Source organism: Solanum lycopersicum, chromosome 4 (genome assembly GCF_036512215.1).
Source record: "Solanum lycopersicum chromosome 4, SLM_r2.1".
NCBI classification, from domain to species: Eukaryota; Viridiplantae; Streptophyta; class Magnoliopsida; order Solanales; family Solanaceae; genus Solanum; species Solanum lycopersicum.
Genome location: NC_090803.1, coordinates 24,447,879 through 24,459,464, shown reverse-complemented (window position 1 = coordinate 24,459,464; position 11,586 = coordinate 24,447,879). Strand labels below are relative to the sequence as shown.

At 31.7% G+C, this 11,586-nt stretch overlaps 1 protein-coding gene across 3 annotated transcripts; it reads left to right on the top strand.

Annotated features, from left to right (window-relative positions):
* The first annotated feature begins 4,201 nt into the window (after positions 1 to 4,201).
* On the top strand, positions 4,202 to 7,605 carry LOC101257361 (probable lipid phosphate phosphatase 4). 3 transcript variants are annotated; one of them, XM_004237200.5, is made up of 8 exons: positions 4,202 to 4,362; positions 4,490 to 4,721; positions 5,804 to 5,891; positions 5,997 to 6,106; positions 6,463 to 6,553; positions 6,629 to 6,817; positions 7,029 to 7,088; positions 7,176 to 7,605. In XM_004237200.5, exons 1-8 carry the CDS (start codon positions 4,259 to 4,261, stop codon positions 7,253 to 7,255), a joined length of 954 nt encoding a protein of 317 aa, XP_004237248.3. In that variant the 5' UTR covers positions 4,202 to 4,258; the 3' UTR covers positions 7,256 to 7,605. The 3 variants fall into 3 exon arrangements, with proteins under 3 accessions (XP_004237248.3, XP_019069066.1, XP_019069065.1); XM_019213521.3 differs by having other exon boundaries at positions 4,203 to 4,362; positions 4,493 to 4,721; XM_019213520.3 differs by having other exon boundaries at positions 4,216 to 4,362; positions 4,478 to 4,721.
* The last annotated feature ends 3,981 nt before the right edge of the window (positions 7,606 to 11,586 follow it).

Genomic DNA, 11,586 nt, shown 5'->3' with positions numbered 1-11,586 from the left:
CTTGTCTCGTCATAGCCATCTAATATAATAGAATGAAATTTGTCCTAGCCCATACATCATGTACAAAATATAAATACATGAAAGAACTAAAACAATGAAAGTTCATCCTTGAAGAATGATGACTCATCAAAGCTTGGAAATATTTCAAGTCAACCTCTACCAACAAAACTGATGACCCTGACTGTCAGGCCCTATATTTGGGGAAATGTAGGCAAGAGTATGTGTTAGCACAAAATAATGTATCAAGTATCATAGGCATGCATAAAATAGTTAAATCATGCTAATAGGAACATTTGATTTCATGACATACAATTGACCAAGCTAAAACATGATATAAAAGAATAAGAAAATATAAGTCATAAAATCATGGTCAGTGGAATCTTACTTCGTCTTTAAAATCTTTGAACTCATATTTCATACTTCTTGAAGTTACCTTAGTTCATTATTAAAGAGGGGAATTAGCCTTCACTAACATAGAAACCATATGACCTATAATATGATCTCAGTGTCTCTCACACCGAAATTTGTTGTCCTACTTGCTAATTTAAGTACCATGAACTTCTAGATTAAGTGAATCCACTAGCTAATCAACCTATGCGGTATAGTTTAGGGATAAGAGGATTGCTACTAGTAACCCGACTTCTACTAATGGGAGAGATTTCATATCAGGAGATTTCTTGAAAAACATGACCTCTACTAACGGGAGAACATCGATCTCATCATCAATATCGTCTCAGTCCTAAGAATAAATCCCACGGGATATTCATTTCTTACTTGAACTCATTATTCATGGAAAGGTGTCATTGAACAACCAATACAAGCTAGTTTCATTAGGATTACTCTTGGATTCAATTTGTTGAGAAATCCTTTAAACCTAACAATCCTTTCTATGTCAGAAAACCTTTCACATTATTCCACCTATATTTTTATGAGAATATCCTTTCACTACACAACATCATCATTGGTACTTTACACTCAAAGCACCCTTAAATCATCTGCATAGATTTCATAAGAAAATGCATAAGTCCATAATTTACCTCTTGAGTTTCAAACCCCACTTTCAATCATCAATACTTAGAAAACATGGGTTATCTATGAATTCAATCATAAATACATGTAAAACTTGCAATACATCTTAATTTCATAAAAAATTTTCCTTGAAGATTAGAATAACACATCATATGATTCATAAATTGAAAACATGGAAATTATATGGGCTCATGGGGAAATCATCACATTCATCAACACATACATAAGTGATCATAATTCAATCATTTAAATCAATAATGAAGAAAACCCGTGATAATTGAAGAAACCCCTAACTCAATTAGGGAATTCTAATTTTTGGAGATAGCAGGATTTGGAACGTCCATGAATGGAAGGATATCATGGATGAAAAATATCATTCCTTGAATCCAAATGCTAGCCTTCAATAGAGAAATCAAGACCTTGACTTGAAACCCTAGGTTGAATCTTCTTCTTCTTCAAGTGTCTAGAGAGAAAAATATACTTCGGAGGAAATTTGATTTTCTTTTGTGAATTTAGAAGAATGAAGTGAATGGGAAAATTTGGGAGTTGTAAATAGTTATATAGGGGTCATAATGAAGGGTAAAACAATGTACTAAAAGAACTAATTAATTAGGAAACGACTAAACTTCCTTTAAATATAATTGCCAGTTGACCACCAATGGACCCTAGTCAACGAACCATGGTGTAACCTATGGTCCGTGCTAGTGGGCCGTCATTGGTCATCGGAAACTACTTTTGGGGCCAGTGAACCATGGACTGTGGTATGGCATATGGTCCGTAGTCCAGACCATGATTCTGAGCATCTACAACATTGAAAATGTGGCAATCCACATATCACACTATGGTATGTGATTCTACCCACGGGCCATGGTTGGCCTTCATGGATGGCACCTGCAACTTTTAAAAATCTGTTTTATTTACCTTTTCGAATTTGGGGTGTTACAAAGTTGATTGTAAATTAGCAACCGAAAGATATTAGTATATATCAGTAAAGGTATGTACTATGATACATTACCAATAAAATAAAATAATTTGCAAACTTTCTATGTAAACCTAAATAAAGACTTGATTATAGTATTAAAAAAGGATTGTATAATTAAGCTCTATAAACATACTATCCATAAACATCTCAAATTTAGGCTTGATCCCTAAAACTCTCTATTTACATATTCTTGGGATCTGATTTCCATCCTTGACAGCAATATCATGATTGACTTTTGATGTACATTCACAAATTCACGCATTTAGTCTGTATGCTATGTCACTTAAGCGATACATATGTTCAGTAGTTGTGAATTCTCACCTCAATTTTTCATCGACTTGGAGAACTACAGTTATCCTTGTTAAAATTGTTCATAATTAACTCCCATCAACCGTTGCGAAATCATCTATCGATATGAGTTGTATTACCATGTTGAGAAAATATAAATGTATGAATAAAGTATAAATGATGATTTGAACGACATGTTGATTCTTATAACATAGGATTAAACCCACTATTATATGATGTCGATATAGTATCAATATAGAGAAAAACTATATTATATGATTATGTTCCGTCCTATATAATACCGATATGGTATTAGTATACCGACATAGTGTCACTGATGATTAATCCATCATAGTGATTTGATGTCATGCTGACATCATGTGCAAAATATTAAGAAAAAGTGGGGTAAGCCAGTAAAGAGTTTGTGTTGCTGGTCCATTAAGCCTAACTAGATTAGATTGGGTCCATTTTTGGTAAACGATTTCCCAATTGGATCCATTTTGTGTAGTTTTTCCTTGCTTTTAGTATAGTAGTTAGTGATATAGAAAGTTTTAATAAAGAAGAAATTAACATTGAAGTACATTTTAATATTGGGAAATTTACGTAATTACACGACTTAAAATAAGATAGGATGTGTCTGGTATAAAAAAGTGTTTTCTAGAAAAAATTGTTTACTAGAAAATGTTTTCTTCGAATATAAGTTGATTTCTAACCTATTTTCTAGTGTTTGATTGGTGTGTGAAAACTATTTTTTAGGGTTTGATTGATGAATGAAAATACATTTTTCAGAAAATATCTTTTAATTTTAGCTAAAGAATAGAACATATTTTTTGGAAAAATATTTTTTGAATAGAAAAACATTCTCAATACCTGAACCAAGACTCACCTCGACACCTGAACTAGAACACGACCTTGATGATCAATTCGGAATCCGACCTGGATATCTAGCCTAGGTAGGGGTTGGAGTAGGGTAAAAAACAAAATGTTTAAAATTTAAAATATTTTTAAGAACAAAATTTTAATTTGTTTTTCGGCGTGGGTGGGGTTGGGGTGATGGTGGTAGGGGGCTGGTAAGAGGGTTGAGGTAGGGGGTTGGTACGATGATCAAGGTATGGGTCAAGTTAAACAACTAAAATTTTAAAATTTAAAATATTTTCAGAAAAAAAACTTGAGAAAAAAATTTGTGGGGGTGGTCAGGGGTTGAGTGGCATAAAAATCTGAAACTTTAAAAATTTGACGTATTTTTTAAAAAAAATTGAAAATTTTAATTTTTTAGTTTGGTGAGAGTGGGGTATGGGGGCTGCATTGGAAAAGTCATTTTTTAAAAATTTGAGGAAAATAATATGATTCGAAAAATATTTTTCAAAATTATTTAAGTCAACCAAACATGAGAAAATTTGAAACAAAACACATCCATAATCTCTAACAATCTCCGCCATTTGAATTAATTACAAAAATTATTTTTTCCTTCTTCTTCTTCTAAACAATTAGATGTATTACTCCACTTCTTTCAAATACATTATAACTTTATTTGGATACAATGTATCTGGTACAAGTATTATTATTGATAGATAACTCCAATTATTTCAAACCTAAATTTAGTATGAATTATGTTTATAGTTATTAATCTTATACATAACTTATGTATCGTTTGGCATGTACTCGGCAAAGGAACAATATATCTGCAAATTTTGAAAAATCCAAAATAATTGTAATTTAAAAAGTTTTAAAATAGAATTTAATTAACATCCAAGTTAATGAGATTTTTTTACTTTAGACTTTGATATTTTCCCATAAATGTATATTGAAATGTTATTGGTTCATCAAATAATTGACGCTCAATACTTTTGTGAACAACATTTTCCAGTCGTTTATAACCCATTATTTTTATTAGAGGTTAAAAAGGACAGATACAGGTGGCCTTAATACACTAATAAGAATATTGTTTCTCCTAATTGCATGTATTCCTGGAAAAGGACCAAAACCAGGAATACATTCCCCTCTTTCATCCCAAAGCTTCATGACTCTCTGTTGAATTTTGCATTTTATATGTGTATATCAAGGTTTGAATCAACAATTCAATTCACAAGATTCCTAAAAAAAATTTAAACACAAAATTGTTGATTTTTTTCATTCAAATCTACATATTCATTCATAATTTTGTTGTTGATTTTAAAGATTTTGTTACAGAAGATTGGCGAGGATGCCGGAAATAGAATTTGGTATGCACACGGTGAGATCTCATGGGGCTAAGGTGGCCAAAAATCACAAATGTGACTGGTTGATTTTACTTGTGCTTGTGGCAATGGATGGATTTTTAAACTACATTCACCCTTTCAATCGTTATACTAACACAAAAATGTTGGAAGATCTCAAATTTCCTTTCAAAGAACACGACACCATCCCAATGTGGGCCGTTCCTGTATGTATTTACTTTCGAATTTTACTTATATATATGTCAATAGTTTTTTTTTATAACGTAACCTATTATAGAGAGTTTCTTGTCTTATTTTACATTTTAATCTCTCACGAATTTGTTCTGGCTTCTTAGAGCTGATGTGATAGCATAAAAGAATGCTATACATCCAATAGTATGTAGAAGTTAAACTTCACAACTTTTATGTGTGGGCGGATCTAGAGGGGCGGGAGGGTGTTTGCTTGAACCCCTTGGTAAAAAAAATTAAATTGTATATAGGATAGATTATGTAAGTAATTAAATTAAATTGTATATAGGGTAGATTATCTAGGTAAAAAATTTTAATTGTGAATTCCCTGAACAACGTGCAATAGGTTCGTTCGGTGATTCATGATATTTGAAATGCGCCCTGATATTCAAAGGTTTGATTCTTAGTAGAGGCGTATTCAGAATTTCGATTAGATAGGTGCACAATTACGAAAAAAATGTATTTTAAATATAAATCTGATCAATTTGACTTTTAGGTTCTTAATATGAACCATAAAATTTTAAAAATTATAGGTTCAAAATATATAGTACTACTAGTTTTAAATTTTAATATACTCATTTGATTTAATTATATAAAAAATTTATAGTGGTAATTTTTTTAGGAATTTTTAGTGTAAAAAACTTGAAATTTTTGAAAGATTAAAAGTAAAAAATAAAAGCAAAATTAATTGAAACGTCAAAAATGTAATTAATAACCACTTGGAGAGATGTTATTAAAAAAGACAAGTGCATCCAATAATCATTGTATTATTATATGATACTTTGAACATGAGTTCACATATCTATATTAAAATATTTTAAAAAAAATATAACACTACTGTACATCAGAGGAAAACATAAATTCACGTGAACCGAAGACAGCCCTCAAGATACGCCTATGATTTTTAGGAATTTCAAACAGCCTGAGTGAAAAATTCCTGAACCTGATACTGCTTTTTTGAATACCCTTTATTACATTCTTTTTTGTGGTGGTAGAAATGAGTATTTATTTTCTGGGGTTTTACTCCATCCTTAGTTTAATCATCTTCCCACGATAACAGATATTTGCAGTAATTCTACCATGCACAGTATTTCTCATTTACTATCACTACAGGAGGGATGTATATGATTTGCATCATGCCATATTGGGTGAGTTTTATTAGAAGTTTATTTAGGAAAAACTTATTTTAAATTTTTGGATTTTTATTGTAGTTGATACTAAGATATTGATGAATTTTTTTCTTGTAAATCTAGGTATCCTGTATTCTGTTCTAGTGACTGCAGTGATCACTGATAGCATTAAAGATGCTGTTGGTCGTCCACGCCCAAATTTCTTCTACAGGTGCTTCCCCGATGGAATGGAGGTGTGTCTCCTTTTTATGGCTTGAACTTTTGATATTCTTTCTTGTACTCCAAAATATGATTCAACTCAAGAGGTCTGTGCTAGGCGCAAAAATTGAACTTTTCGTGTTTATGGCAATGGGGGTAATTGGAAAATACACGGCCTAGAGTTCATGAGATTGTACTAGCTCGCTTTCATCATAGTTGAATGTTTTCTCTATGTGTTGTCCGAGAACATATAAAAATTGTTCATTTTTCTTCTTTTATACTCCGTGTGTGTTATTCTGAGTATGCCATAACATAACAGTCAACTCAAAAAGTTTGACATCAACTCTAATATAAATTTTGCATAAAGATACCTCCTTGAATTCATATGCAGGCCTTTCTACCTAATGGGGATGTTAATTGTCATGGAGACCCTAAAGTTGTGAAAGAAGGATATAAAAGCTTCCCCAGTGGACATACCTCATGTTAGTAATGTTCGTTATTTTTTATTTCTTGTTTGTTTTATTCGTGTTTATAAGTTTACACTTGTCAAAATATAGGGTCATTTGCTGGCCTTGCTTTCCTCTCATGGTACTTGTGTGGAAAAATGAAGGCTTTTGACAGACGAGGTCATGCTGCAAAACTCTGTATTGTTCTGCTTCCTTTACTCATTGCTGCATTAGTCGGAATTTCTCGGATTGATGACTATTGGCATCACTGGACAGATGTATTCACTGGATCCATTATAGGTTGGTTCAATGTTACTCTCCAGTGCTAGAATTGATTCACTACTATGATAAATTTTCAAACTAGCATTTCTTGTAGCTGGCCTTCAAATGAACTAATAATAGCGTGAAGAAACTTGACACTGTCAATGCCTACGCCTTTTAATTATCAAATTCTGACTATGCTAATAAGAGAAATAGTGAACCTAAACATCTCATTATTTTTTTCGTGCAGGAAGCGTGGTCGCCTCTTTATGCTACCTGCTTTTCTTTCCATTCCCTCATGATATAAATGGTACAGTCTCAAGTCTTAGTTCAATGTCAACAAATTACAACGATTCTAGTTATTCTCTAAATCTTGCTCAATTTTCCATGATAACAGGGTGGGCACCTCATGCATCTATCAAAATGAGAGAAAATATTGAATTGCAGTCAACATCAGTAAGAATTGACACAGTGTAATGCAACGAGAGTACAAGAGGCACACTCATTATCCAGGCATGAACAGTAATGCAAGATGTTGATGGCGATCTAAGGAGATGCTGAATTCAGATATTCAGATCTGCATAGCCTCGTCGAAAGAGCAAATAAATCATCTAAATTTTTGTACTCTTCTTTTAGTTTAGTCTGGCTGATGTTGGCTCAGACTGAAGTCATATCCATATACCAAAAGAGTTGTACAATATGGAGGGAACTATGTTTATTACCTCCTCATTTTCTATGGGGAGAAAGAAAAGGCTAAAACTCTTACAAAACATAGTCTTGTTGTACATTTGTATCTACATCTAAAATGATGAAAGAGATTGCTCCTATTGTTGGGTTCAAAAGAATTAGGGCTTTATTTTAAAGCTTACTTTTGCAAATAATGTTTGAAATATTTAAAGAGATAATGCACAAGTAACCCCTCAAGTTGAGGGGGTACTCGTGCATGTTTCCTAAATTAAATGACAGAACTTATACTAAATCATAATACCATTATATAATTTGGTCAACGGTCTATATATGAACAAGTAATATAAAGAAAATATTGAAACTCCTAAGAGAAAATCCCCCCTAAACAAATCTCTTAAATAACTACATAGTGAATGTTATTGGCGTTCTTTTGGTATGAGAAAAGGGTTGTTTGAAACTGCTCATTAAAAATGGAATAGCAAATAACAAAAACAATTATGATAATGCTAATATGGTATGAAAACAAGGATAAAACCTTAGTATCTAGCTACAAGATCTCTAAAGATAAAGCAGCTTCTTGACCAAGCAAGGGCATGAACTATCTGTTGGCATCTCTTAGGCAATTTGAAAAATCTGAAAATTATGTGGTGGAAGAATTTGTTTATTTTTATAACAACTTTAAAAAATATATAGTATGGTGATCAACGCACATCTTTGACAACTTTTTATAGGTTATGCTTATACCAACTCCTCAAAAGTTAGTTGGGTTAAAATAGGCTAAAAAGAGGGTAAAAATTTAATCCGTCCATTTCACATTTAGTTTTAGTTGATTTATTTATTATAATATTCCAATACATGATAAAGTTATAATTTTATTGTATAATGAAAGAAAAATATAATAATGGTAAGTACGGAAGGAAGACAAACAATATAGAAAATAGAATGTAAAATGTATTGTTTCAATTTTCTTGAAGTGTGTCATTTATAAGGGTGAAGAATATTTCTTTTTAGGAAAATGCATAAGTACCCCTTAAACCTATGTCCGAAATCTCCGAGACACAATTATACTATACTAAGGTACTACTACCCCTGTAGCTTTTTTTATAAGTAATTTTCTACGCCTTTTTGGCCTACGTGGCACTAATTTGAAAAAAAAAGGTCAACCAGCGTTGCGCCCACAAGATAGTGCAACGTAGGCCGAAAAAGATAGAAAATTATTAATAAAATAAGTTCAGGGGGGGGGGGGGGTAATAGGACCTTTGTATAGTATAAGTGTGTCTCTGAAATTTCGAAAAAATGTTGAGGGGGTACTTGTGCATTATCCCTTCCTTTTATGATGCATAGTTCTTCATCCATTTAGAACCTTTAAAAAATGTGTTAGTACAATATTTAAGAAACAAATTAAAATAGATACATGTATGTTATAGAGTTAATTGAATAGAATATCCACAATTAAACGAATTCATAAAATTTTCCCTACGATGATTATAGATAAATTGTCTCATTAAAATCTTTCTAAGAAAAATACAATTGGAAAAAGTCTAGTGAAGAAAAATTAGTATCCATTTCTTGTAATACGGCTTGAGTGTTGCCTCATTTAAAACCTTATCATGAAAATCCAATAGGACAAAATCTTGATTAAGGAAAAAAAAGTACATTGCGTATTTTATTCCTCGTGATGATTCTTTTTTGATATCTTGGAGACGACACATTCGTTTGTTATATCTTAGCTTCACAAATGTTGACATTGACAATGTCTTACTGAATAAATCTAAAAAATTATCAGTGGAATGATTTTGTTGAACAACTATCTCACCATTTTGTTTAAAATCATGTGTAAAAAAGAACTTATGTAATATATGTTTTGTTTAGTCTCCTTTGATATATCATTCCTTCAATTGAGATATGCAAGACGCATTCTCTTCATATAATATTATCAGTATCTTTGTTTGCATAAAAAATTATATAATGTCAAAATAAGTCGAATCATTGATCTCAATCATACACACTTTTGATTGACTTTATGAATGACTATTATATTTGCATGATTTGAAGAAGTGAAAACTATTGTTTACTTCATCAAATGCTATTATGTCGTTGTACCTCCACGTGTGAATAGATAGCATGTCTGAGGTACACTATTACGAGGGATAGACAAATATTTTGCTTCTGCATAATTGATCAGTTCTGACTTGGATGCATTAGAATAAAATAATCTCAAATCAATTGTTCTTTGAAGATATTTGAATATATGCTTAATATTTTTCCAATGTCTTCTTGTTAGAGAGGAATTGAATCTCGCTAATAAACCTATTGCAGCATAAATATTTGGTCGAATATTATTATCAAGGTACGTTGGAGCTCCAATAGCAATGAGATATAGAGTTTTATCACCAAGAAATTCTTCATGATTGTTTAGATCAGAATGAATTTGTATTTATACCAAGCGATCTTATAATTATCGACGTAATCAATGTGTGTGATTTATCTATGTAAAATTGATTTAAAAACTTTTTAGTATGTGTTGATTAATTAAAAAATATTTGGTTTGTCAAATGGTCAACTTTTAGGGCTAGACAAAAATTTTCTTACTGAGATCTTTCATTACAAATTCTATCTTCACATGTCAACTTTCAAAAGCTCTTTAGGATTGGAGTGTCAATGATGGTCTATTAATAAATATACACATATAGTATAACAAACTCACTTTTGAATCTTTGTATAAAAATATAAGAGCACGTAGGATCATTCTTATATCTTTCTCTCAGAAAATACTAGGTAATTTATCCACGCTTCGTGCATGGATAAATAATCTTTTTATGCTTTAGAACAACCTTTTCAATAATCGACTATTATAACAAAGAAGAGAAAAGTAAATTTTAGAAGGTTTCAAGAACATTTCAACAAAAATTTAATGATTTGACTGTCACGAACAATGAGCACCCCCTAAACGTAACCGGCGTTGTCGTCCTCGAAGAGGACTTAGACTAGCCCTTAACATTCGTCATTACATGTCATAGGTCAAAAATACGAAAAATTTAAAACTTTTACATAGTGAAGTATATTTAGACTTCTCACATATTATATAGGAAGTTTACGTAGACTCCTCATTTAAGAAGTATACATAAACTTCTCGTTTAGTATAAACAAAGTATATAAGAGTCTAATATCTTGTTTCGCATATAAATCATCTAAAAAGGAGTACAACATTGGACATAGCCATTACAAGTACAATATGCCCTTATAGGCTCACATCATTAGTTTCAAATGATAAATGAAGGAAACAAATGTCCGTAGAGATAATATTCCTACTAAGCTAGATATGTGACACGAATCATTGAGCACTCACCAATCAACTCGAGAAAGATGTCAAGATCTTCTTGCAAATGAGCCTCAAAGCACTTAAACGGCCCGAACCTACATATTTGTAGAAATAGAAGCAATATGGGTTAGTACAACAAGTTATACTAAGTATGGATATAAGCACACAAGCCATTTGAAGACATAAATAAAAGGAACCATTTATTTAGAAACATGCTAAGTCATTTTGAAAGCTTCTATGCACACACAAGAGATAATATACAAGACAAGGATCATAACAACACAAGACATATTCATAAACAAGCACAACCTCATTATAACGTCATATCAACATTTCATGTTCATTAGTTCCTACCATAAGCATACAAGACCCTTACCAACAATCAAATCCCAAGCCTACAAGTACAATGCTCATGTGAAGCCCCATAACCCCACATAATCAAGTAAACAAGAAAAGAGATCATAAATAATGCCTTGCTTCATATACATGCCATCATCTGTACTCATCATCGCATATAGCAATTTAGACCAATATCATTTCATCAATGTAACCAATATCATATAAGAGAAAAATCATATACAGTCAACATATATACTTATCATGACATCATAAGTGCATAATAACATAACAACAACCTCCTAGGACTTCCCTTAAGGCCTACTTGTGCAACATATAGGTAGAGTCCCATACCCTTGCCTACACTAAGTAGAACCCCTTAAGTCACTCTAGTTAGTGTTTAACTTTATTACTTCATTCATTCATTTTACTTTCGGGAACAATCTCCTTAACTGACAATAGA

Coding starts and splice junctions, on each gene's coding strand:
- LOC101257361 (XM_019213520.3), top strand. CDS start 4,259: ATGTATTCCTGGAAAAGGACCAAAACCAGGAATACATTCCCCTCTTTC. Junction 4,722..5,803: donor TCCCAATGTGGGCCGTTCCT/GTATGTATTTAC, acceptor CCACGATAACAG/ATATTTGCAGTAATTCTACC. Junction 6,554..6,628: donor CCCCAGTGGACATACCTCAT/GTTAGTAATGTT, acceptor GTCAAAATATAG/GGTCATTTGCTGGCCTTGCT.